At 45.4% G+C, this 25,498-nt stretch overlaps 9 protein-coding genes and 1 pseudogene across 12 annotated transcripts in view; 5 read left to right on the plus strand and 5 right to left on the minus strand.

The window, feature by feature from the left end:
• Window positions 1-6,756, plus strand: part of p130CAS (Serine_rich_CAS and FAT-like_CAS_C domain-containing protein p130CAS) — a 41,220-nt gene extending 34,464 nt beyond the window's left edge. For all 3 annotated transcript variants that reach the window (XM_018008562.2, XM_089466450.1, XM_018008563.2), the window contains exon 4: window positions 4,233-6,756. In XM_018008562.2, coding sequence (XP_017864051.1) covers window positions 4,233-6,065 — 1,833 coding nt within the window. In that variant the 3' untranslated portion in view covers window positions 6,066-6,756. The remainder of the gene's footprint in view (window positions 1-4,232) is intronic.
• A 331-nt stretch (window positions 6,757-7,087) lies between these two features.
• Window positions 7,088-8,583, plus strand: LOC108614773 (uncharacterized). Its single transcript, XM_018009021.2, has 2 exons — window positions 7,088-8,156; window positions 8,232-8,583. The coding sequence occupies exons 1-2, from the start codon at window positions 7,417-7,419 to the stop codon at window positions 8,428-8,430; spliced, it is 939 nt and encodes a 312-aa protein (XP_017864510.1). The 5' UTR covers window positions 7,088-7,416; the 3' UTR covers window positions 8,431-8,583.
• Window positions 8,584-8,610: 27 nt separating this feature from the next.
• Window positions 8,611-9,924, minus strand: LOC108614524 (formylglycine-generating enzyme). Its single transcript, XM_018008685.2, has 2 exons — window positions 9,322-9,924; window positions 8,611-9,272 (listed from the first exon to the last, which is right to left on the minus strand). Exons 1-2 carry the CDS (start codon window positions 9,863-9,865, stop codon window positions 8,791-8,793), a joined length of 1,026 nt encoding a protein of 341 aa, XP_017864174.1. The 5' UTR covers window positions 9,866-9,924; the 3' UTR covers window positions 8,611-8,790.
• Window positions 9,925-10,046: 122 nt separating this feature from the next.
• On the minus strand, window positions 10,047-10,731 carry Mkp (MAP kinase-specific phosphatase). Its single transcript, XM_018008689.2, has one exon. The coding sequence runs from the start codon at window positions 10,729-10,731 to the stop codon at window positions 10,126-10,128; it is 606 nt and encodes a 201-aa protein (XP_017864178.1). The 3' UTR covers window positions 10,047-10,125.
• Window position 10,732: 1 nt separating this feature from the next.
• LOC108614525 (tRNA pseudouridine synthase-like 1) lies at window positions 10,733-11,975 on the minus strand. The gene is made up of 4 exons (XM_018008686.2): window positions 11,817-11,975; window positions 11,633-11,761; window positions 11,246-11,575; window positions 10,733-11,189 (listed from the first exon to the last, which is right to left on the minus strand). Exons 1-4 carry the CDS (start codon window positions 11,861-11,863, stop codon window positions 10,733-10,735), a joined length of 963 nt encoding a protein of 320 aa, XP_017864175.1. The 5' UTR covers window positions 11,864-11,975.
• Window positions 11,976-11,980: 5 nt separating this feature from the next.
• Mtch (Mitochondrial carrier homolog 1) lies at window positions 11,981-13,693 on the plus strand. Its single transcript, XM_018008688.2, has 4 exons — window positions 11,981-12,372; window positions 12,465-12,630; window positions 12,695-13,192; window positions 13,264-13,693. The coding sequence occupies exons 1-4, from the start codon at window positions 12,162-12,164 to the stop codon at window positions 13,337-13,339; spliced, it is 951 nt and encodes a 316-aa protein (XP_017864177.1). The 5' UTR covers window positions 11,981-12,161; the 3' UTR covers window positions 13,340-13,693.
• A 1,296-nt stretch (window positions 13,694-14,989) lies between these two features.
• mwh (multiple wing hairs) overlaps window positions 14,990-25,498 on the plus strand; it is a 32,930-nt gene continuing 22,421 nt past the window's right edge. Inside the window, exons 1-3 of one of the 2 annotated variants that reach the window (XM_018007632.2) lie at window positions 14,990-15,734; window positions 21,251-21,581; window positions 21,640-21,882. In XM_018007632.2, the coding sequence (XP_017863121.1) occupies window positions 21,283-21,581; window positions 21,640-21,882 (542 nt within the window). In that variant the 5' untranslated portion in view covers window positions 14,990-15,734; window positions 21,251-21,282. Of the gene's footprint in view, window positions 15,735-21,250; window positions 21,582-21,639; window positions 21,883-23,855; window positions 24,823-25,498 lie in introns of those variants that run through there. The other variant, XM_018007634.2, reaches the window with a different exon arrangement.
• On the minus strand, window positions 17,208-19,106 carry LOC108613871 (beta-keto L-gulonate decarboxylase). Its single transcript, XM_018007639.2, has 2 exons — window positions 18,916-19,106; window positions 17,208-18,169 (listed from the first exon to the last, which is right to left on the minus strand). The coding sequence occupies exons 1-2, from the start codon at window positions 18,998-19,000 to the stop codon at window positions 17,286-17,288; spliced, it is 969 nt and encodes a 322-aa protein (XP_017863128.1). The 5' UTR covers window positions 19,001-19,106; the 3' UTR covers window positions 17,208-17,285.
• LOC108613878 (lysozyme D) lies at window positions 22,070-22,565 on the minus strand. The gene has a single exon (XM_018007647.2). The coding sequence runs from the start codon at window positions 22,531-22,533 to the stop codon at window positions 22,111-22,113; it is 423 nt and encodes a 140-aa protein (XP_017863136.1). The 5' UTR covers window positions 22,534-22,565; the 3' UTR covers window positions 22,070-22,110.
• Window positions 23,180-23,683, plus strand: LOC108613877 (lysozyme D pseudogene; annotated as a pseudogene).

The raw sequence follows: 25,498 nt of genomic DNA on the forward strand, positions 1-25,498 counted from the left end.
TCGAGTGGTAGCTGTAAAAAGCAACAAAAGACAAGTAAGAGAGCTCTCTAGTAGGGAGTGAGCGACTGAGCAATACCCTTGCCATATATCTCTAATAATAGAAGGGGAGATGGAGACCTGGGAGTCCTCATCCGATATATATACCCGACTTGATCCTTTTCCTTTTGTACAGGGTATATGGAAACCAAATTAAATGCCGCTTTTGTTGATTTGACGTGTCTGCTGTTGGGTTTTATTGATTCGGCCAGAAGAAACCTGCGAGTGGAAAATTCACACGCTAAAAAGCGGACTTCAAATTGAAAAACATCCACTCGAAAGCGTCAAAAAGTTTACGCACTGCAGCTGCAGCTGAGAATCGTCGGAGAGGCGAGCTGAGTGCCCGAGCCGCTGCACTTAGCGCGGCCAACAAAAGACCTGGCCTGGCCAACAGGTGTAAATGCAGCAAATCAAGTACAATAATCTGAAGTGACGTCGCGTCTACTCACACTCGCATGAGCCGTATCAAGCGCATATCAGCCGCATTCCCAAAAAACACACACAAAACTGAAACTAACTTAATTGAGAACGGAAATGTCTTTGAACATTGTTGCGCAACTCTTGGGCAGCAGCCACAAACCACAAACTGCAAGCTGCAAGTTGCAAGTGTCTGCCTGCCACACAAACCCAAATCCCACACAGTACAAATCAGGCGCAGTCAGATTAGCTGTGTAACTGTTTAAGAGCCGAATCTTGAACACCCTTGGCAAGCTAATGAAGCTCTGCAGAAGTTTGGAAAATGCACTCAAGAATTCTGAGGTGGAAAAAGTAGTAGTAGAAAAAGTAATAGATGGAATATATAATATATATATATGCGAATATAGATGGAGGAAGATAGAATATGGAGGAAGAATGATAAAAGATGGATGAGATAATACATGAGATATCAGCTAGAATAAGCCATATGTGAAATGATAGAATAAGAGGGAAATGAAATATTGTATATAACGATGGGAGATGGAACATCAAAGATGGAAGCTACATCCTTAAAGGCCTACAGTAAACTATGTTATGGAGTGTATATAAAGCGCATTGCCATACTCGCCGGCCAAATGCATAAATACTTAAGTCTTCATTGTTGGCCTGGCCAAATCAGAGACGCAGCTGCAGTTGGCTGGCTGGCGGCTGGCGCTCTCTCTCTTTCTCTCCACCGTTAGGCGGGCTCCAAATATTGTGTGACAATTTCAAGTTCCTTGAGCCCACATAAGTCGGAGCAGGCAGCCAAGAGGCGGGACGACGGGGCAACGAGGCAGCCAGGCGGTCACGCACTGGCCATAAAACTGCGTCCAGCTCTGCGAGTGCAACGAGCCATCAAGATTTATGGCAATGTGGTCAAGTCTCTGGCTCTGGCTCTGGCTCTGGCTCTGTCTCTGTTTGTGGCTCTAACTCCAAAAAGAGTTTTCGAGTTTTGTGTGAGGAAAACATGTCATTTTTATTTCAATGACCAAAAATGGCAACAAAATGCCAGCCAGAAGCAAATGCGCCAACAATAACTCTTGATTGTTGTTGCTGTTGTTGTTGTTGTTGTTTTGCAGCATCTTTGGTTCTGTCGAGATTTGTGCATGACCAAAGTTAGAGCAGAAAAGAGACGATTGGCCATATGGGAAGACGTTGCCGAAGAATGCGGATTCTCTATGGCCTCAGCTTAGGTTGTGAAATCTCTTACGATATCAGCAGTATATATAGATACATCGCATATCGTATATATGACAAGGTCACAAGTGCCTGTCTCTGGCATTAACGGGACGCGACCTAATGAGCTCTCCGATCTGCACACTTCAATATAAATAGCCATTAATTAAGCGAGCCAAGGCAAGGCAAAGCATGGCAAGGCACACTTGAAACATTTGCGACCAAGTGGCTCGACATGACGCCACAAAATCAAGAAATTTCCAAAAGAGGAGCGGGAGAGTGAGAGGGAGAGAGAGGTGGAGAGATGGAGAAATGGGCTACAGCCTGCGGGCATCTCTTAGCCAATCTCCAAAGCCCTGCCCTGCCCTGCCCTGCTCGAAATTTGCATTTGGAATTGTGTCTTTGTACGTGAGAAAATGCTGAAACTGTGTTTGTCAAAGAACTGGCCCGGCCCAGGTGTGTGCAGGTGTGAGCAGCGGCATTGAAATGCATCAAATGAGCTGCAAAGATACAAATCTTTAACAGCTACTGTACAGAATTTCAACAGGGCCATCAATAAAAACACAAAGACCACGCAGCGAATGTTGTGACAGCTACAAAAGATTTCAGATTTTCCCAAAAGAAGAAAACAACAAACTATCAAAATAGGCTACAACAACAACAGACAGACAGAAATCTCCGCGCGATCGTGCTGTGAATTTTAACGTTCAACTATCAAAATCCCATTTAAAGGCAAGCAGGAGCACTCCAGTCCGACTAGGAGATACCCTGAACCCTGTGCACCTCCGGTATTCCAGACATCCTAGGCTGCATTAAATTCTTGACGGTAGCGGAATGGAAAGAATTCTTGAGAAAAGTGATAATCTCTGCAAATGGCTGTCAGGAATATTCATATTCATGCGGATGCACAGCCATCATAAATAAAATACATATATACATTACGGGACCTGCCACGCCTTCTTCTGCCTCTTAACTACATTTACACATAGCCAATATACCCTAAATTTAATTTTGGTTTACTTTATAAAGACTATGACCGTAAGCAAAACGGCTTTGTTCTTGCCAATTTTCGATGAAATTGCTGCGCCCCCTGGCGGTCATCTTGGTCATTGCAAAAATTGCCTCAAATGTGCCATAAATATATAGATCTCTCAAAATGCTACCTAGATCCATCAGCACAGAACAAAATTGGGCCAAAAACCAACAACAACAAAAGTAGACGACGACCGGGAAAAGACAGCAGGAGAATCAGCAGGAAAAGTAACGTGGAAATTGGGCTCCTTGAAGTCAGCTACAGGCCGCGCCTCCTGCTGTTTGGTGTGCCATTTCAGAACTAGTTCAGGCCAAGCCCAATAAATAGATAGAATCATTCTTTTGTTGGCTAAGACAAATGGCCGACTGAACTGGTTCCATTTGCAGTTATTTAACTTCAAAGACAATCAGCGCTGATATTGTTGATAAGAGCTCTTTGCGTGTGTGCGTGTGTGTGTGCGTGTGTGTGGCAGCTGGTTCAAGGATCGGCGCATTGCCAAACAGGGACTCGTGTTACGCGTCAACCGACACTTCACGGACAAAGGTTGCACAACTGGCAGCTGAAGTGGACCTCAGGTAGCCTAGGGGTTGGGTCGTTTCATGGTTTACCTAATTGGCAATCGATTCAATGCGCTGCCTACTGCTTTGGCAGTGGGCGTGGCGCGTCTCATTATGCAGGGTAGCGTCGGCTGGCTGCTGATGAATTTGGCATATGCTGTAATTTATTATTGCATTTCGATTATGTTTCACCAATCGAACATATGGTCGGAGGGGGGAGCAAAGCCCTTTCAGCTATAGAGTTTACATGGCCTGCAGTATATACCCTGTATTTTCTTAAGGGTTCATTTGGCCTTACCTTGACAGTGAACGGCATTGAACTGCAGCAGCAGCGCCACCAGAAGGGATATTTTTGAGCCCAGGGATATTTTTCGCGCTGTCTTGTTCTGCGCCTGCGCCTTACTATTTCCCAGTATTCTTAGCTTCAGCTGCATTTTTATGTGCGAGCTCGTTTCGCAGTCGTCCTTTGGCCACTGAACAGTGAAGTTTTTCTCGATTCTCTCCTTTTGCTTCTGCTGATTCTCTATTAATTGGCATTTGATTGTTAACAAAATGTGATAATTGTCTTTGGACTTCCACCAGGAGCAGCAGCAGCAGCAGCAGCAGCAGCAGCAGCGCAGGACTGCACAGGTGTGACTCATCAGCTAATCTGTAAAAGTTTTCATTCATGAAAAGCCTAAGAAAAGGCAGGTTACAATAACAACTGTGAAAATCGATAAGTCAGTCGTAGTCGTAGTAAGGGGCGTGGATGGGGCGCGTGTGGGCATGGCAGTCGTCTGTCGCATGTTTTGAGTGATTTGACTCAGGCACAGGCACAGCCACGGCCACAAATATATGCACGACTGTTATTATAAAACAATATAAATATTGTATATAACTAAAATAAATAGTTATATAATTATTAATAATTTTCTGCAATCCATATGCGATATACTCTAATCGATATTCCCCTCTCGTTCTCTCTCCTTGTCCAGGTCATAACGCCCCAGCGGCACGGGGATGAGTACATCTACAACTGTTTTCCTGGTACACTGTGTGGGGGAGCGTCGCGTTCACCGAATCCGAATACGCAGCAGATCTACAGCAATCAGAGCATCTATCAGAATCTAAGCATGATGATGGGCAACGGGTCGATGGGCAATGGCAGCGAGTTCGAGACTTACGATATACCCAAGCCGGCGACGCCTGTGCAATTCAATTACGACGGCGGTCGGGCAGTGGGCGTGCGCACGCCCACGACGGGCTCGGCTCTGGGCGCACGCTTCGATTCGCTGAAGAGCGTCGAAGAGGAGTCCTACGACGTGCCACGCCCACTGCTGCTATCACAGCAACAGCAGCAGCAGCAGCAACAGCATACATTGACGCCCAGTAGCTCGGCTTCGTCTTTGCTAACCAGCGATAGCTTGTCGTTGAGCTTCTCCAGCTCCAATCGCAGCTCGCTGGCAAATATGCCCGACTACGATATACCGCGTCGTCATCCGCTGCCCGTGCGGCCAGTTCAGCGCCCGCTCGCCTCCGCCAGCCATGAGTTCTCTCTGCCGCCGCTGCAGGAGCAGACGAGCAACGTGAGCAACGCGAGCAACGGCAGCCAGGTGAGCGCAGTGAAGGAGCTGCCCCTGGAGCTGAACTCGGCACTGGAAACGCTGGCCAAGCTGCAGTCGGAGACAACGATGGCCATTACGCGTCTGCTCAGCTTCGTGGTGCCGCACTGGCGCACGCCCGAGCAGCTGGAGAAACACATAATGGAACTGAAGCTGGCTGCACTGCGTCTGCGCACAGCTCTGCACGATCTGACCGAGTTCGGTGAGGGAGCATTGGGTAATGCCCAGAACTCAGAGGATCGCAATTTGGCCTTGAAGCTGAGGCCTTTGGTGCGTGCGCTGCGCGATGCCAACAAGCTGATACAGGACTCCTCGGAGGCTCTGGACGGACAGGGCGGCTGGTCAGTGGAGCAGCTGGCGCGCAGCGATGACAAGCACGGCTGCCGGCCGCCAGATAGTCTGGATCAGCTGATCGCCTGCGCCCAGACGCTCACCGAGGACGTGCGCTCCACCACCAGCTTCATCCAGGGCAATGCCTCGCTGCTGTTCAAGCGACAGCTGCCGGCGGATCAACTGCTCAACAGCCAGAATGGTGGTGAGAGCCACGTTGCTGGTGGGCGGGGCAGTGCCGAGTGGCTGGAGGACTACGACTACGTGGCCTTCGAGTCCAAGGACGCGGCGGCCAAGAAGAATCAAGCACTGAGAGACGCTATACCCGCCGGAATGAAAACCCAATTCGATTGCGCTTTGAAGATCGCCGAGTCCACAGCCATGGGCAACACGCCAACGGTGCCGACCACGCCCACAGCCAGCGTGCCCCAGCCCAATAGGTCACCGGAGCTGACGGACAAAGATAAGAAGGTGGTGCGCTACTACGCTCAGCAGATTTCCACACACATGGCGAATCTCCTGCGCGCCATCGACTCCTTCTTGGAGACCGTCGAGAAGAATCAACCGCCGAAGTATTTCATAGCCTATGGCAAGTTTGTAGTCGTCAGTGCCCACAACCTGGTGACCATCGGCGACAACGTGCATCGCAATATCTCCAAGGAGGCGCTGCGCGAGAAAATCCTCCACTGCACCAATGCCCTGTCGGACGCATTGAAGACTTGCGTGCTGAAATCGAAGAAGGCGGCGGCGCATTTTCCAAGTGGCAGTGCGGTCCAGGAAATGGTTGATTCGGTGGTGCACATCAATAACTTGGCGCGTGAACTGAAAACCGTTATGCTGCAGGCCGTCAAATTGTCGGCGGCCGATGGATCCTAAAGAGGCGAGCGCGACTGGGCTTACAAAGTCTTCCAGGCTGGCAGCTGGCAAATGTTCCTTACGGCTTATCTGAATTGGCATATCCCAGCACGCATCGATACTCGATATATGATTTGCATTGTGATATTTTCAGAAAATGCACAGAGCTACCACAGATCGTTGCCACGATCTCCCCATATATATTATATATATATATATACGGCTGCATGCATATGTATATATAATACGATAATACATACATATTAAACTACGATTACGATTACGATTATGACTTAAGTTATATTTATTTTTAGCCTGTAGGTTTTAGTTTTAATTGAAGTCTCTGTATATAGCGATTATAATTGTAGTTTTTGTTTTTTGTACATTTGTATTTCAAGTGTTGTATCAGTGAAGCATTTCAGCAGATCAATTTTGTGAATGTATATCGTAGAAATTGCTTTAATGCATTTACATTTACATAACTATAATCGATCATAATTAGCATACATACTTACATATATATATCTATATCCATACATAGTCAAAATCTGTAAGATTTGCAATAAACATTTTCGTTTGTGCAAGGCAATAGTCAGCAATATACAAGAAAAATTATGCATTAGCCATACCAACTATTGTATTTAATAAATAGTAATATCAAAAGTAAGCACGACTATAAAGTAATAATAATAAAAATAATATACATTATAAACCACTTGTATTTTCTATGCGGAAGAAAAGAATGCTGCAATCTCATTCAAATTTAAAATTAACCGAAAACTATTTGTTTGATATCAGTCGAAGGAAGCGCGCTGAAATATCGATACTAAATGCGATACTTCAACAAAAATTATTTGCATTTTTCAATACGCAGTTAACACATATAAAGTTGGTAAAGCTAGAGTGTAGTAAATATGCAAATTGCTAAAATAATATTTGAAGCAACACCAATTTTTATAGAAGAAAATTTTAATTTTGCTTATGGCGCCAAGCAACTTATGCTTCTTCTTTCGTCTTGTCATTCATTTCTTTTAACTATCGATAGCTCAAACGATATGTATTTCACTGCTTTTGTTTGGGTTTTTCCAATTCCATTCCCTGCTTACTCAGATAGCGTGGGAAGAGCAGAACAAGATAAAACAAAGTTTAATTTGTGTACATTGCACAAACTTAGTTGAGTCAATTCGCAAAATTATCATACATTAAGCCTAACAACTCGACTTGACTATTTATTTATGGCGACAACGGAAGGAGCTCTTCTTCTTCATTTTTGTCGGTTATACAGTGAGTGCGTATTTGGATCTAACAAGTGTTTTGCGCAGTTCTAAGATTTTATTGCTGCCGTTTGCTGTTTGGCTGCAGTAGGGCCATCATGCAGTGCGTTTGCTGCAAATGTGGCATGCGAGATACTGAAAACATCAACTCAACAATATGCCTGACCAATTCCGGATCCCAAGAGTACCATTGTTTTTGTTGTGCTCAGCCTCCGCGCAAGAAATGCATCAATTGTAATATGCGCCATGACCTAGAGCCAAACGAAACACATGGTCCCTGCATTGGCGGAGCACTGCATGTTTTTGTCTACACGGAGCCGTGGCCCCCGTTTCCAAATACCACGCCCCTGCTTCCGCTGCGTGCCATGCCCATTGAGGAAAGCAATCATATTAATGGACACGAGTCGCCGGTCCAGTCGAAGCATAGACATTGTGATGAGGCGCCACAGCTGCACGAGATTTTGGAGCAGAACAACAACAGTCATTCAGATAATGAGACTATAAATCTCATCGATGACGATGAGCCTGCGCAGCAACCAGTAGAAGAAGTAGAGGAAGACACTGCCGATGTCGATATCAAGCCAAAAATGAAACCGCACTGGGTATCCATAGCAGATATACAGAGATGGACGCATTGCTATCGCTGTGGCCTGGTACGCATACAGAGAAGTGGCTGGCTACGCCATGCCCAGTTGTGTGCACAAGATTCTAAATACTCGTCGAGAAAGTTCTTCATATATCTGCATTCCAAGGCCTGGTGTGGCGCTCTCGTTCACGACGTCTTTTGGGAGAAGCACAGCAATCCCGAGAATGGCACGTGCTCCATTTGCCGGCGAAGGTATCTATTGAATCGTTGTTATACATCACAGATATGTACATAGATATATCGAGTGTGCTTGGTTTATCTTTATAGCCGGTGGAATAACGTACCTTTGCCATATCAGCCAAAGCCACCACCCCGCAAGAACGAGGCTATCTTGGAGAAGCGACGTCGCACTCGGATGAATATGCAACGTAAGAAACGCAGGCAAACGGTTACCAACGAAACAGCTGCATGTAATGCACCTGAAGGCCAGCCAGTGCGAAATGTTAACTGGAACTCGTTTCGTTAAGCGATTGGACAGTTTAACTGCCGTTTAGCATACCAAATTTCCACTACGTGGAGTACTTATTGAAACTGCTACCAAATGTGCATTATACTAGCTTTGCAGCATATTTAAATGTATGAACTAATTCATAAAAGATATTAAATAATTTGAAAAATCTGTTTTGGAAAGTTGTCAATTATGAAGTTTAGGAATGAAGATTCGTATACGCTATATTCCATACAGAATTCCTATATGGACCATAACTACAAAAGATATATATACATTGAGATTGGTATGGCATATGTTACCATCTAAGCTAAATAAAACTTATGATATTTTTCACATAGTTATACAGATGTGGGATCAAATTCAGAAATTCCTTTTCTACACATCCTTGGCGCAGCGAAATCCCAAATTGCCGGCCGAACTGTCTTCAGTGTTTTGGGAGCGTGCAGCGCAGCGATAGCGATAACAATAGGACTTGTGGCACAGGTAGGAGCCGCCCTTCTTCACACGATTGGGACTTGGGCTGGTGTCGCCGGCCTGCCACAGATCCGCGGTCCATTCCCAGACGTTGCCGACAATGTTATACAGATCGTAGTTGTTTTGACGGAATTGATCAACGGGGCAAGTGAATGGATAGCCATCCTCCTCGGTGTTGCCATCGGGAAAGTCACCTTGCCATATGTTCAGCCAGTGCTTGTCCTTAGGCATAAGTTTGTTGCCCCAGGGAAAGAGCTTCCGCTGCTTGCCGCCACGGCAAGCAACCTCCCACTCTGCTTCGCTAGGCAATCTTTTGCCCGCCCATTCACAATAGGCAACGGCGTCGCGCCAGCTAACGTGCACAACTGGGTGATGCTCCAGGCCTAGAAAGGAAATCTTTTATATAGTGTTTTCTGTCGGTGGAAAGCTCACCTTCTAGATTGCTGTCTATGCCATTGGGACGACGCCAGCTAACGCCGCTGACTTTGTACCACCAGACCGCGTTGGCAACACGGTAATCCTTCAACTTTTCCTGCTGCTCTGGCTTGAGCAGTGTCTTGAATATGAAGCTATCGCCAAACCGTTCCGCTTCGGTCGTATAGTTTGTAGCTTCCACGAATTTAGCGAAATTCGCATTCGATACTTCGTATTTGTCCAAATAGAAATCATTTAACTTTACCAGACGCTCTGGCGATTCGTGATCAGCCATAAAATGAGGCTCATCTGTGCCAATATACTGACTTCCACCTGGTATGAGGGACATTCCCTCGATTTCCTCCTCTGTCTCTTCGGGGTAATAGTCTCGATAATGTTTGTTTTTATTTCGCGCCTGTTGCTGGCACACCTGTTGCGCCGGCAGCTCATCAACTCGTTCCGCAACGCTAGCATCTCTGTCTAACTTGTTGCATCCGCAGTCGGCATTGACTTGGTGACTAAAAATGGCCAGCAAAACAAATGCAGTTTTTAATTTGCCCATTCTTATTGTTTTTATAGCCACAGTCACACAGCTGAGTGGCAGGGCTGCAATAAACTGGAGAATCAATCGATAGCTGATCGATAGCTATTTCCTGCTAATTTGAGTATCAGCGATATTTGCTTTGAAATCCCAGTTCAAATTTACCGCAATCTGAGTGCACCCTAATGGGGAAGTCTGACCATTTTAGTTTTGGATCATAATTATACACTTTATTAATAACACAAATATGGCGTTACTGGCTATTGTTAGTTCATATTAAACTATGCTTTATGAAATTTTTTCAACTGCTGCATGAATCCGGCGTTCGGTTGTATACAAGGCCGCCACGATTTAACCAAATTGTATGCCTCCTCAAAGCGCATATCCCGCCGCTTCATCAGATAGCCAATGACCACTGATGCAGAGCGTGATACACCCGCATTGCAATGGACCAGGACGCAGCCCTTCGCAGCCCGCGCCTCTTCTATAAAGTCAATAGCGACGGGCAACACGTACTGCAGAATGTTGGTCTCGGGCACATCGAGGCAGGGCAAATGCTTGCACTTAACTGTGGGCGGCAATTCGACATTGGGTGTTTCAATGCCTACGCTTAAGATGTGCGTTAGATTGTACTTCAATACGTTTTCTGAGCTGACGGCGTCCTGAGACCCCAAGTAGAGAAATTCACTTAGGATGCACGCAGGAACTGCATCAGGCTTTGAGTCGACGACGAAACCATACTGGCGTGCTTCTAGTTGCTCCGGAAGATCTTCGTCGGTGGATGATCTGCGCCGTTCGACATAACGGGCGCCGGTGGCTGTGGTTACAATCGTGGTGGTTGGCCTTAGATTGGCCAAACGCTTCTGCAGCTCATAGAGCAAAATCATCTTAAGCTTTAGTTTCGTCTGGAAGCTCGAAGGCCGTGTCTCTATAGTGAACACGGCACAAGTAAAGACCGCACGCAGGTGCAAGTTGTATGCGATGATCCCAGCTGTGCTTGGATGGTATCGTTAGCATTTGGTAGATGCACCGTTCGTCGATTCGACCCTCGGCCAGCGCCAGCAGCGTGCCCACAATGCGTCGCACCTGTTTGTACAGAAAGGACTTGGCCTTGATCTCTATGTCCCAATAGTCGTAGTTTTCTGTTGCCAACGTTGCGTTCGGGCCCAGTGCAAGGCTTCGACCAGGACGTATATTGATCTCATCGATTTTGCGCACTGTGAACATGGGATGATCCCGGCTGGGACTCTTTTGTCGACTGACGCTCATAAAGGTGCGATAGTCGTGGACTCCAATGAGCATGCGCGAGGCGGCAATTAAGCGCTCAATATCGAAATTGTTGTTTCTGGAAAGAGGAGAGACTCAACGGAGTTGCACTTGAATAACCAACAACTTGCTTACTGCAGAAAGTAGCACCTGTCCCACTCCTCAACGGGTAAAAATGCTTCAAAGGCTCTGTTTCTTAAGCTGCTGCTCTTTGCATCTGGCAGGACAGTTGTTTTCTGCTTGGACACCGCTACGCGGTACAAATAGGTGCGCCCGATGGCGTGGTAGCGACAATGGAAGGTGTCTGCCACTCGCTGGGTGCTCAGCACACGTATGGGCAGGCTCTGTTTGTCCAGGGTGCGATTGAGCACGCCCGTCAGTATCGTCGTATCATAGCATTTGCCATCATTGCGTTCCAAATCGACGTGGACAGTCGAGTGCAGGGCGTGTACGCCGGCATCTGTGCTAAAAATAGATCCCATTACAAATCACTGTTGAATATTATTTAATTTATGTACCTACCGACTGGACAGGACGGTTTGGATTTCGTTGACGGGACGAAAAACGCGCAATGCCAACTCCAAGCAGCCTTGCACTGAATTAGTGTCTACACGTGATTCTTCCAACTTATTTATCGTCTTTTGGATACCACTGTACGATCATTTGGATGTTATACACTTTCTGTTTCATCTTTCCAAGTACTTACCGAAATCTCGTGCCAATGTAGGAAATATTGAGTAAATACCTATGCATTGTTGCAATCGAAAAGACGGAAACATATGTTTTGCTATCGATTCATCGTTCAATGGCCAGTTCAGCTGTTATCATATGATTTTTGGAGCGATAGACAGCAGTCAAAAACGACTAGTCGATAGTTGAAACTGAGAGACATCGTAGTACTCGTCAGATATCGATATTTACGCCTTGTCAGTTTTGTAACCTGAATTAAAGCGAAAAAGGGCAGACGTGCAAACATTTCGGCCGACCGGTTAACATTTTCATACTCGCGCAGATCAATTATTGTCAATATTCCATCAGGATCAGGTCGACAATGGCTAACTACGTTGATTACACCCGAAATGAGGAGACCGAGGTCAATTCCTGGATTCGGTTCGGCTTGCGCCTTGGTGCTAGCGCTGCACTACATCCTTTTGAATACTCAAAGACACTGATACAGATTGGGTATGAGCCCATAGCCGCGAGACCGGGTAAGTCCATGATGGGCAAACCCATTATGGTCTTGCCAAACATATTTCAGTACGGTAAGTAAATCGCATAACACCTGCCACCGGCCGGCATTTCAAATCGCACTTCGATCTCTGCTCTTTCGCTTATATCACAAAAACAATAATAGCTGGTCATATCAAGAGGGTGGATGGCTTTTACGGATGTTATCGCGGTCTGGCCCCCAAATTGGTTGGGTCCGTCTTGAGCATGGTTATTAGTGAGCGTTGTGCGGAGAAGCTGGAACTAACCCAACGTGAAGATAAGGACGAGTCCGAGCTGACCGAAGAGGAGAAGTGAGTATAGCTCTCCACTTTATAATGAATTAAATGTCATCATCATTGTCTTCTTCCCTGCCAGCTACATGCAATTCAAGTACAATCTGAAGCGCGACATTGTATTGACGGTCAGCGGGATTATTGTCGCACATCCTTTCCATGTGATTTCCTTGCGCATGATGGCACAGTTTGTGGGTCGCGAGACTCTATACAACTCGATATTGGGCTCGATTGGCGAAATCTGGAGGACCGAAGGCATACTGGGCTTCTTTTCTGGCCTGATCCCCAAACTGCTGTGCGACGTAGCCTGTCTAGTGCTATCCAGCTCCACAGTTTTCGTTGTGAACAAATACTTCATCAAGGACAAGCTGGCTCGGCAGTACAATGCGGGCTTCGTGCAGTTCATGTTTTCCAGTCTACTGTACCCACTGCAAGTGGTGTCGACATGCTCCGCAGTCAGCGGCTCACGCCTTATGGCCGGCCAACCGCCAATAATGCCTAGCTACAAACACTGGGTGGACTGTTGGAACGACTTGCAGGGACGCAAAGAGCTGAAACGCGGCAGCTCCCTCTTCTGGCGGTATGTAGAATTCAGCAAGCAGTTAAGATTCATGCTGACATCATCTCCCCCTCTTTGGTCTCTGATTTTAGCTCGCAAGCATCGAAAAATGCGCCATTGATTGCATCTGCCTTTGCCCCACTGCCCAAATTGTCACGCTACCAATAGATGAACCAATAGATGCGGCATACGGCTGCGACCACAATGGGAAGAGCCGGAACTACCATCTACCGAGAGAGTCGCGTCTGCCTGACAAGACATAAATGCATTTCTTTCTCCGTTGCGATAATTCTGCATAAAAGTAAATCACTATGTTAAACGGGTTGCTTAAATTATTTTTATGATCGTCGCATAACGAGTAACATAATTTTTATTTTCCTTGTTGGCATCCAATGCCTTTCCAAAGAATCATATCTGCGATGAGCCTTTCAGTTTATTTTAATTAATTAGCCAGCATCTAGCTCTTGTTACTATTTTAATCAAGAACAAATGTAAAATTAAAAACGTTTTGAGCAAATGAAACGCTTAGTCCATCTTATATATCATGTACATATATATAGAGAGAAATAGCTCTCCGAAATCTAGGGGTGCTTGTAACTCTAGAGACTAACTTGAACAGCACACAGCGAAGAGGGAAGCCAATATACTTTCCAGCGCATTGAATAACACGGCATAATTATAGTCTCTGAGATCCTGTCAAAGCTTCTCGTAGACGTTGGTTAATTTGAATTAATTTAAAAGTAATTTGACTTACAAGATGTTATTTTCTTTCCTTGCGCCAAAACGAGTTGTCCGATATGAAAAGTACCTACTACGGTATCTATAAAGACTTCGACTGCGTCTCATTATGCAATTTCAATTAAAATATGGGCAGGCGAGTCTGTCCCGTCGTCGTCGTCGTCGTCGTTAACGCGTTTCTCCTACATGGCTCGATGTTTCGATGTTTTTTTAGGCGGGATCTAGTTTAAGTTGCCATTGGCGGGCAGGACTTCACTAGATGTTGTTGTTGTTGGCTGACATTGGCATTGACTGCATAAGTTAATAGATTGCGAACTGGTTGGGGAATTGGAAACTTCAAATTTTTGCAGCTGGCCCGCATTGTTTGCTGCACTTGTTGCCACCGTTTAGTCATGGCAAAATTCATCTAGCTCTCAGCAAATGTGTCCAAATTGAGATTAAGCGACAATTTCAATCAAAGACAACAACAGGCGACAGCAGCGACACCACCAACAACAGCAACAACATGCCCACATCTAAACCAGCAACAATGCAAAGCGAGCAGCAGCAGACGGCGCAATTGATGCACTTGACTGCACAATACTCTGTTTTAGAGTAGAGTAGAGCATACCCGCACTCATAAACAACTGAGCATAGTAATCTGCTCTTTGATAAAGGCACTCTATTATTCTTATTAGAAGCTGTGATTGCAGAATACCCTGTTAAGAACAAGAAGAGTATATTCGCACTTCAAAGGAACTGCCCTAGACTGAACTAGAAGAAGTATTTATAATTATAAATGTATATTTATCACTAGCTTTAAACATACAATTTTCTTGCTATTCAAACTTGTCTTCATTCTAATCTCAAACAGCCGTCGTTTAATATATAGATAATGCACATAGTTGGGTAAGCTATAGCATTATATATGCTATAGCATACATTTCGAACAATTTCTAGCCAGCCACCAGCCAGACTAGCCTACGCTCAGCCATATACCTTACTTCACGCTGTGAACAGAGTATACATAGCAGCAACAACAAGTGGCAACAGCAGCGACAGCAGCAGCGGCAGCTACTCATTCAGTTCATAAAGTTGGCCAACTTCATTCAGTCTGCAACGTGAGTTTCAGCCGAACAGACGTGAGCGCGATCTCAGCCAAAGCAAGAGCAACAGCAACAGCAACATAAATCACGACAACAGCAGCAGCAGCAACAGCAACGGCAGCAGCAGCAACTCGTTGCAAGCTGGGCGCGTCCCACGGGCAGGCAGTCGATCAAAACCGAGTTGAGCTAATAAAAAGTGCTAATTGTGTGTGTTTAACTATTGTGAATAAGAGTGCAAGCGTCTAGAAAAACACAAACAACAGCAACATACCCTAAAACAACAACAACAATAATAGGTGTATATACATATTTTCTTTTTGATGCGGCAGCGAAATCGTATTTGCATTTCTCTCTCGCCTCAGATTCATAACTTTTTGTGGGCTTCTTAAGAGAGAGAAGCGAAGAAGAAACCCAAATCGCAGATTAATTTGGTTCGAGCCCAGTTCGATAAACGTATTTCTCATCTCATTGTTGTGGGGCTTTCGGGCCGGCTTATTGTTGTATAGCTTGAGATGAAGTCGACCGTCGTATTGTTGTTGACCCAAACATAAATTTGAATAATCGAACATCTAAATGCAAATATTAGAAATCTATTCGTTGAGACGTACAGCTAAAAAGTAAATTATAATCAAAATCAAAATAAAAAGCTGCAAACAGCAAAAGTGACCTGAAAGCTAATAGATATATCGACAATATCTATATAACTATATCTGCATATACATACATACATCAATTTTTGGGTAAGTTTTTGTTTGTGTATTATATATACAAAAAGAACTGTATGTTAAATATTAAAACTTATATGAGTAAAATTTATTTTTTATTTAGTCTGAAAAATTAGTTTAAAATAGCAATGCAAAAGACAAAAATGAAAAAAAAAAAAAAAAATAAATAAATAAAAAAAAATAGTTAAATGTAGATATATTTTAAAATTGTCTATAAATACAGATTGTTAAAGTTGGCTTAAACTAAACAGAATATCATATTGACCATGTCGCACAGAGTTGGGCAAAAGCTCTCATAATCCAAATATCCAAATAGGCAATATGTAAAATAAATAAATAAAAAATAATTAAATGAAAATCCTCACAAAGTATTAGCTTACCTTGAAATCAACAAACATTAAAACGAGAATCGAATCGAATTCACTTTGTATCGCTCTTAAATTGTTTTCCTCAATATCGACAAATGTCTATGTATAAATTGCTGTATATAGTGATGATATATAATGTGGATCGCAACTGTCGCTGGCATTCAATACTAATTGCATTGGATCGCAGTGCTACAGATAGCGCGCAAATCCAGTCTCGATATGAGAAATTCGCCCAAACAACTTAATAGCCTGTGGTCCGCACGATTCGCACTCGACTCGACTCGAATCGACTCTTTGCATCGCAGCTATTAAATAATTAATGGCCAGCGATGCAAAAAATAGCGAAACAAAAATCTGAAACAAAAGAAATGCTTGTTACATGTCGTGGAGTGGCGTAGAGTGGAGCAGAGTGGAGCAGAGTGGAGTGGAGTGGAGTGTGGATATTGGTGCATGCTTGCTGCTGCATTATTTACGGCCTGCTTAGCCAGCCGCTTGCCGTAACTCTGGCGAATTCTCATTAGTGCGGCCAACGGAGTCATAAGACCAGAACCCGAGAGCATGTGCTCGGCTTTGTCTAGAAGTGGAGCTCGTCGGCTGTGGATCATCTTTTGATTGATTTGCCGCTCATCTGTAGAAAGTTCAGCTGTCAATTTGCTTGCCAATTACATAAAACCCCATTCACCCGCCTCCCGCCACCCGCCACCCCTTACTCGCCTCCTCTAATCGAACCCAACAAACTGTAGACCAAAACACCGTTATGAAACGAAGCAGAAATTGAACGAAAATAGAAACTATTTTCACTCTTGTCGTCTAGGTCGTTGCTAACGTGTTTATAGAGCAAAGGGCAGACTAGACCATCAAATTGGCAATTGAAACAAGTTAGTAGGGCAGTTGTAGTGGGAGGCTAAAAAGTCAATGGAATACCCTTAATCTATACAAATGTATAATGTATATGCCACGATTCCATTTCATCCAGCACCTCTACTATTGATAAACTGATCAAATTCTATATCCCAGAGTTAACTATTTATTATAAAAACTACATCACTTATATCTTCTTCTTCCCGAAGAAAAGAGACTTAGCTTTACTTATTACACAATCAATCAATTGAAAGAATCGTTTAGTTAGTTTTTTGCGACTTTTATTGATTATACTACAACTGATGGAAGCTTTTGGAATATATCCTTAACCTCTGGGCTAGTCCCTGCCCACTTTGTGGGTGGCCAGGGGCTTGTCGACGCGCACCACCCGCTCGGCCACATTCAGATAGGCCTCGTACTCGACGGTGTCGGGCGTGGTGTCGTAGTGATAGTGGCCGCCCCAGTTGCTGAAGGAGAAGGAGTGGAAGTGCTGGAGACGCAGATCGAGATCGTGCTCCTTGGTGACCAGCGTGCCCAGGGCGTTCAGCTGGGCGGGCATCTCGTAGAACTTGAGCCACTGGTTGAGCTCCTCATCGGTGTGAATGGGCGTCGCGCTGAAGTCGCGCATCACGTGCTGGTGGACGGCGCCTTTCCTAATCACGAATATGCCACCCAGTCCGACCACCCGATCGCCGTAGTGCTCCTCGAGACCCTGGCGTATGCACTCAATGAAGTTGAGCTCGCCCTTGCGCTGCTTGGCGCTGATCTTCAGCACTGGCCCAGACTCACCCCGGCTCAGGTACAGATTCAGCAGCAGGGCACAGCGCGGCTCCGTGCTGGGAATGCGCTCCAGCACGCACTCCTCCTGCTCGCCGCGCACCGTGGCCGTGTAGCTGCCATTGGTCAGCTCGTCGGCGGCGCTGACCGACAGATTGTAGATGCCCTCGCAGTTGGAGCTGCGTATGGGGTAGGGTCCAGCGCCGGCGCCAATGGCGAATATCTTCCCAGCACCCTGTATGCGGCGCGTAATCTCCTTGATATTATACAGCTTGTCCCGTTGCACCACGGGCAGCAAATACGGCGGACCGCCCACCTCCAGCAGCGTAGCTTTGCCGCCCAGCCCGGACTCCACCAGGCCAAACTCTTTGGCCTTCAGATCGGGGCAGGCGCCCACCTCAACAGAGGCGTTAACAAAGTTTTTGCGCAGAGCACCCTGTATGACTGAGAGAGGGAGAGAAAAAGAGAGCGTTGAGCGTTGACAATGGCAAAAGCTTTATCTTGCCCTCAATCAAGACAACGCTGAAAAGCTAAACCAAAAGCTCTCCAGCTGACATTCACATTTGTGTTTGTGCTTAGAATGAATAGCATAGATAGAGAGAGAGAGAGAGAGAGAGAGGGAGTGAACAGTCATTTAAGTGACGTACTTGAAACACCCTTACCTGAGTCGATTTGCTTAAAGAGATATGTGTTTGCGATTTTTGATATGAATAGAAGACTTGTTTATGTGAGCTTTAAGTGTTAAAAATAATTTATTGCATTTCTTCCAATTGTGAGCTAAGCGCAATGTTTATCAGTTTATCAGCTGAGAAGCTTATGATATTTGAAAAGATGCAAAATATCGCCATAACTCAGCTCTTAACTTCTGTTCTTTTTTTTAAATTCATTCAGAACTTGCCTTGCTCTTAGATAGAGATCAATAGTAACATAGCTTCACTCAGTGATTTTCTTCCACACATCACATGTTTTCCCACCCATTCGGCTAGGCCCCTCGCTATACTCTATAAGAACACGCAAAGAGAACGCCTCGACGAAAAAGAAAAAACCGGCTATGGAAAGTTCGGCACAGTTTGTGAAGGTCATTTAATGTGTTGCTGCTGCGTTTCACTCTGCTGCAGCATTTTACTGCTGCTGCTGCTGCTGCTGCTTCTGCTGCTGCTCTTGCTACTGTTCCCCCTCTTTAAATTTACCTTGCTGCAGTTCCTCCAGTGTGGGCACATGCAGTGGCTTCTCCTCGAAGACCAACTGGGCCGTGTTCAGCTGGCTCTGGCTCATGTTTTCTATTTGCTGGCTGCTCGAATTCGAATGGCGCTCGTTAAAGTCGCGACTTGATCGATGTTGCTTGGAAATGCGACTGAGTAGCCGCAACTGCGCACAGCTCGCCTTTGGGTTGGCTTGTCCTATAGCTAACATTGCCCGCTCATACAGGGTGACCCGTTCGATGATAAGATAAACCGCATTTCATAGATTTTCCACAAACATATTTGATTAGCACCTAAACTTCTTTTCTTTTGGACACTGAACGCACAGGCGGACAGACACGCCTTAAGCTCATGTTTTCGCTCTTGGAGATGGCACATTAAATGGCACAGTAGTCATTCGTCTTAAGGGCCAACAGACGGAGTAAGAGCTATATATTTTATACATCAGTTCAGATTAAATTATAATAACGATATAGTCTAAGAATTGACAAGGTTTTCAAGTAACTATCATTTCTATATCTCTCTCTCTCTTTCTCTCTTGTCTTGTCAATAGCAGCGTTCATTACACAAAGAGGAATTCAGACTGCTTCCCGATTAAGAAGTCGAGAAACTATTCAATCAATCAGTTTTATTTTCAGGCAGTTTAGAAATTCTTGAAACTTTCAGTTTAGTGAAAACTTCAGATAAGAAATATAATAATAACACTTAACCTGTATCCATACTATTTCAATGATTATTTGTAGCCCAATCTAAATGGTTTTTATGATAGAGCTGATCTAGAAACTGAGAATTGCTTAATGCACTCTATGAAACTGAACAACTTTGGAAAACTTGATATTTGTATTGCTGTCACACTCCTAATAGACTTCTATTCTACTTCTTTTTATGCGCCTTTCGAACCCACACGACTGTTTCGTGTATTTTTATATGGATGTCTTTAACCTACCCTACGAATAATTTCCACGCGCCCGATAACTTTCCCCTTCTGTATATTTTGTCATGGCCGTTAAAACTGGAAACCAGTTTCAGATTTGATTTCGACTCGACTTCTGCATTCTAGTTTACATATTCGAAAGGCTTTTGTGTGAAAAAAACCATAAAAAGTAATAAATACAAAAATGGACAAAAGACTCGGTTGGACCAAATGTATTATTGGCATTTTACAAATTAGTCCATTTCTCCACGGAATACAGTTAGAAGAGAATGCTCGCTCGGGGCGTCGGCTCATTCCATTGATGAAATTCTGCACTAAGCTGTCTTTACTGTACTGTACAGTTAAGGCCCTTTGGCCATTCAAAGGGTCTCTCTATTGAGTCACTACTGTACTGTACGGTATACACACAAGTGATAAGAACTGTTTGCGCACACTCTTGGGGCTTAGCTCTCATCTGCGATAGTGCAACCACAGAGATAGTTGGGGCTGGCCGCAGACCTGAGCTATTGTCACATTCGACAGCCCAGCACTTGGTGGCAGTTCCAGATAAGGCTTGCCCTGGACTCCCCTCGGCAATTGGGACAAATTGAAGTGTTGCCTGGGTGTTAGGTTGATGAATGTTGCATGATGCTGACCCGAGCATATGATTGACCCGCTCTCGACCCACATATCAGCAGTGCTTCTACTGTGTCCCCATTAGCTGACGGATCGCCTTTGAGGAACTCTGCGACACTCGCTACACTGCGCGAAAAGCTGGGCTCCATGCCAGAATATGACGGTCATTCATACAGCATTCAATCAGCTATTAGAGATAATTAAAAGCGTTTCCAATACAGCAATTTGCAGCTAAGCCACGTCTAGACCTGATTGCCGAATAGAACCTGCTGCCGGTTTTCGCTGCGTGTACGCCATTGACGCATCTAATCACACTGGCCATGTCCATGTCCATGTCCATGTTCATGTCCAAAGAGATTATTACCAAAAGTGGTCCGAGCAGCCTCTCAGTCCATCACACAGATTGTTGATCATAATTACGCGAAGAGGCAGCGGTAGGCGGGAGGCGGGAGGCGGTAAGCGGGAGCTCTTCAATTCTCAATTGAGAACATTTGCCAAGGATTGCCATCTATGCAGCAGGCTGAGCTCATTGTGCTCCGGCGTCGACCTCAATAGGCGTCTTCAAACGAGCTCGAGTGACACAATTCCAGAGGCCCATTCGCAGAAGTTGGTCGTTCACTTCACTTTTGCGCTTTTTTACCTCACCAACTGGTTACGAACTATGTCGACAACCACACACACACACACACATTCACATACATACCAATATACAAAGAACATTCAGTGATCATTCTATTTGTTGATTAATCGCCATCCATGTTCCTGTCACATTAGGCAATGCTTGACAACGGAGCAACACAATCGTAATGGGCAATCGCAGCGGGGCACAGAGATCGCCAGTCGGAGTCGGCGCGGGCTACGAGGGCAGCTCCCAGTTCAATACGCGCCGCCGCTATCAGCAGCACAAGCGGGAGTACTGCCTGCAGGATGAGTTTCGCTCGAAGACCCTGCCCGCGCGCTATGCACAGAACGAGGCCAAGGCTAATGAGGAGCATCTTGGCTCGAGCAGCTGTCTGGGCACAGGCAATGCGTCGCAGGGCGGCGAAACGTCGCGCATGCTCTTTCTGCTCTACCTAATACATCGCACCTGGAACGTGGTCACGAGGTAATTAGTCATGAAACTCCGCCATCCACCTATTACTGATTGCCTTCTACTTCTGCAGTCGCTCGACCACCCAGAAAGTCTCACCTGTGGAAGCACAGCAGCGTTCACGTCGAGCTGACGAGGAGTGCTCCATTGGCATGACAGACATGGATGCCTCCTCCTACTGCTCGCAGTACTCGAGCTGTAGCTGCAGCTACTGCTACGAGGATGCCCTGGATAAGCGCACCAATGCGGGCAGCTCGAATGCAGATGAATATTCTCTCGACTCCATTTACGACAACGGCAAATACATGGGTTACAGGTGAGCTAAAGCAAACAAATTTGAGTTTACCGCCTGCACAGCCTTCATAGCAAGCAGCTTGAGTCAGCTAGCATCTGAAAAGAAGTGTTGCCTACCATTAGGCTGCCTGTGTAAATAACTAAATGAATGCACTGCTTGTGTGAGTAGAAATGAACTGCTTGGCAGTTGGGATTCAAACACATTGGAATTTTCTATATAATCATTTATTCAAGCTTTAGGTTGTCAAGTTTAGAAGCAGTCGTTGATGGAGGGGAGAGCACCATCGCAGTACTTCCAGGTGGACCATGCGGTCCAGCCCTGCTGGCTGAGGATCTTCTGGGCGCAACGGACGGAGTTGGTGATGTCATCGGTCAACAGGGCGTTGCAGCTGAGGGCGCACTCGTTGTAGGAGAAGCGACCGCTGGCAGGCTGGCACCAGTAGTAGTCGTTGATCTGGAAGATGCCGTAGTCGTTGGAGCCGTTGTAGTTCTCGGGGCCAACAACGCCGGTGCGGTAGGAGCTCTCGTGCTCGGCAATGCAAGTCCAACGGGCCAGCTGGTCACGGGGAACGCCCAAGTCGGCCATCTCGCGGGCCAGGGAGCAACGGTTCATGGTGCGACCGAAAGCGGGGGCGGCCAAAGCCAGAGCAACCAAAACAATGAAAGCCTTCATGATTTTACTTCAGTAAACTGATGTCGAACTTGGAAATGTTTTCCTTTTTATAGGCGAAAACTTATCTTAGTCTGTGCCGCAACCGATATCAGAAGTGCGTCTAACATAGCTCTTCTAGCTGACATGCAAGTTTCGTTTACTTTCTGTCTAAATTAGTCAATCGATGGAGTATTGGTATTTGATAAGCATGTTGGAAATCCCCTCAAATTTGAATAGGCGAAATTGAGTGCACTTGACATTATATAATCTCTGGCTGAGGTGCTTGGCGTATCTTCAATTTATATATTAGGCATCCTCGATAGAATTTTTAAAAGTGTATAAATAATATAGAAACTTTCTATTATATCATGTGCCACAGTTAAGAGCCTTGGCTGGCCTTAACTTCGAGAATATCAGAGAAAGTATTGCATACTTTCAATAGAAACTTCAAGAGGCTAGGAATCGGTAAATCAAAATTTGCATTTGCTTATGACACAGCAGTTATGTTATCGCGTCTGCACAGTAAATATTATTTAAAATGTCTGTGTGATCAAGCTCAGATAAATTCAAAAAGGTGCTTTAATTTTGCTATAATCAAGTCGCAATTCGCAAACTACTCTAGATAGCAAATCCTCAGAGATAATAACTCCTATAAAATGGAAAGCATTTCCATAGTTCGACATCAGTTTACTGAAGTAAAATCATGAAGGCTTTCATTGTTTTGGTTGCTCTGGCTTTGGCCGCCCCCGCTTTCGGTCGCACCCTGAACCGTTGCTCCCTGGCTCAGGAGATGTCCAGCTTGGGCGTTCCCCGTGACCAGCTGGCCCGTTGGGCTTGCATTGCCGAGCACGAGAGCTCCTACCGCACCGGCGTTGTTGGCCCCGAGAACTACAACGGCTCCAACGACTACGGCATCTTCCAGATCAACAACTACTACTGGTGCCAGCCTGCCAACGGTCGTTTCTCCTACAACGAGTGCGCCCTCAGCTGCAACGCCCTGTTGACCGATGATATCACCAACTCCGTCCGTTGCGCCCAGAAGATCCTCAGCCAGCAGGGCTGGACCGCATGGTCCACCTGGAAGTACTGCGATGGTGCTCTGCCCTCCATCAACGATTGCTTCTAAGCTGATCACAATTGATATTTGAATAAAAAGAGAAAAAAAGTATAAGCTGAAATTGGTCTGATTTAAGATACTCTTATACTCGCACAGAGCGTCTTATAAAACAGCTCACGCACACTTGAAACGAGTTGAGAAAGTTAAGTCAGCCGAGCGCTAAGCGCTGAGAGTCGAAAGCCGAGAGCTGAAGTAGAAGTCAACGTGCATCGGAGCTCAGTTTACGGTTGCTCGGGCTCGGCTCAGCTGCCTCAGTCGGTGCGTGACTTCGAAGCGAAACGGACGTGTTTGTGGTGTGTGGCGCAGTGAACGAGCGAGCGTCTTCGATGAATAACTGTGTTTAGCTTAGTTAAAAATAGACGAACGATGGCTTTGCTAGTCGTGCCTCAGGTCTAACAAAGTGCATTCGTCAAATACAATTGAATGTTTGGGCAAAGGTTCTGATTGGCTGGGAATGTTGTTAATTTGACAACAGCCACGGCTGCATCCACCTTCACTCGAGCCTTGTTACGTGTCGCCGACGTGATTACGCGAGATATATTTACTTATGATCACATATGGACGTGTATGTGTTTGTGTATTTATGGACAGTTGTGCGTTCTCGTGAGAAACGAGTTTATATTGGTTAGAAAAGTGCCGTCTCCTTACCGTTCACTATCCCCTCGCTGCCCTCTCTCTCAATCTATCTCTCTCGCACTCCTTCGGCATCTCGAGCGCGCGAGCTGATTGCATTCTAACGGTAAAACGAGTACGACTCTGACAACTGGCCCCGGCTTGGCCTGTGCTGTGCAGTGCTACGCTGTGCTGTGCTGTGTTGTTGTTATTCTTATGGCCTATTGCAGCATCTACAGCAAACAGCAATAGCAGCAACAACAACAACAATTGCAACCGTAACTAAGTAGCATAAGAAGTTTTGCGCGTTCGCTTTGTGCTAATCTTCTCAATTTATGTTTCTTGTTCTTCGATGACGCTGCAAAGTGCACGAAAGCCAACTTTTCCAATCACAAAACAAATACATGCATACCTGAAGAGTGTATGTGTGCATGTGTGTGCGTGCGTGTGTGTATAGACTTTTTGAGTACATTGTGTGTGTTGAATTGGCCCAATTTGGATTCGTGTCATTTTGCTCGCATTTGCTCCAAATTGGATTTCGTTTTTGGCCTAGAAGTGTGAACGGAATAAAGCTAAACGAGGTAAGAGAACAACACCCCTCAGCCCCACAGCCCCATTGCCCCCTTATTCCCCACACACTCACTCAGTGGTCAACTCGGCATGCAGCTTGGTTGCCCATGACCTCGCATTGTTCTCCGGCTGCTGTGCGGCTCTGGCTGGCTGATACGCCCACCGCCTAATCTACATCTTATGCATACATATATGCTAATAGGGCTCGACTTTCTCATCACAGCTCACTCACGGCAAATCCTCTCGAGCTTGGGTTCGCGTGGGCAGCCCTGGCATTGAGCTGCCAACGGTTTTTGTTGATTTTTTTTATTTTTTTTTTCTCTTTTAATTTGATTGCGTTTGATAGAACCACTTGAGAGACAACGACGGCTCGTTAGGCTGACAGTCGATGCTATAAAAATATTGTGGCCATATAAATTGCTGCGTGTGTGTCGAACTAAAATACCAAAAAGGAAAGAAATAATAAGGCTCGATTGTGATATACTCTGTAATTTGATTTTGCTTTCCTTAATAGGTGTAAAGTCAACTGAACCATTATCTAATCAGTTTCCTTTCAAGCCGGTCTAAAAACAACTTACGCTTGCCTGTTATCTATATATTATGACATGTTATAGACCCGGAAAATGTAGAGCTACTTACTTCAGACTTACCATTTCCCAAAGTGCTGTACTTTCTTTCTCTCGACAT

Source organism: Drosophila arizonae, chromosome 4 (genome assembly GCF_054131065.1).
Source record: "Drosophila arizonae isolate 15081-1271.41 chromosome 4, UAZ_ARI_1.0, whole genome shotgun sequence".
Lineage (NCBI taxonomy): Eukaryota > Metazoa > Arthropoda > Insecta > Diptera > Drosophilidae > Drosophila > Drosophila arizonae.

Coding starts and splice junctions, on each gene's coding strand:
- LOC108614773 (XM_018009021.2), top strand. CDS start 7,417: ATGCAGTGCGTTTGCTGCAAATGTGGCATGCGAGATACTGAAAACATC. Junction 8,157..8,231: donor TGCTCCATTTGCCGGCGAAG/GTATCTATTGAA, acceptor TTATCTTTATAG/CCGGTGGAATAACGTACCTT.
- LOC108614524 (XM_018008685.2), bottom strand. CDS start 9,865: ATGGGCAAATTAAAAACTGCATTTGTTTTGCTGGCCATTTTTAGTCAC. Junction 9,273..9,321: donor CATAGACAGCAATCTAGAAG/GTGAGCTTTCCA, acceptor TTTCCTTTCTAG/GCCTGGAGCATCACCCAGTT.
- Mkp (XM_018008689.2), bottom strand. CDS start 10,731: ATGATTTTGCTCTATGAGCTGCAGAAGCGTTTGGCCAATCTAAGGCCA.
- LOC108614525 (XM_018008686.2), bottom strand. CDS start 11,863: ATGCATAGGTATTTACTCAATATTTCCTACATTGGCACGAGATTTCG. Junction 11,762..11,816: donor TACATTGGCACGAGATTTCG/GTAAGTACTTGG, acceptor ATGATCGTACAG/TGGTATCCAAAAGACGATAA. Junction 11,576..11,632: donor CAAACCGTCCTGTCCAGTCG/GTAGGTACATAA, acceptor ATCTATTTTTAG/CACAGATGCCGGCGTACACG.
- Mtch (XM_018008688.2), top strand. CDS start 12,162: ATGGCTAACTACGTTGATTACACCCGAAATGAGGAGACCGAGGTCAAT. Junction 12,373..12,464: donor GCCAAACATATTTCAGTACG/GTAAGTAAATCG, acceptor AAACAATAATAG/CTGGTCATATCAAGAGGGTG. Junction 13,193..13,263: donor GGCAGCTCCCTCTTCTGGCG/GTATGTAGAATT, acceptor CTCTGATTTTAG/CTCGCAAGCATCGAAAAATG.
- LOC108613871 (XM_018007639.2), bottom strand. CDS start 19,000: ATGAGCCAGAGCCAGCTGAACACGGCCCAGTTGGTCTTCGAGGAGAAG. Junction 18,170..18,915: donor ACTGGAGGAACTGCAGCAAG/GTAAATTTAAAG, acceptor TCCCTCTCTCAG/TCATACAGGGTGCTCTGCGC.
- LOC108613878 (XM_018007647.2), bottom strand. CDS start 22,533: ATGAAGGCTTTCATTGTTTTGGTTGCTCTGGCTTTGGCCGCCCCCGCT.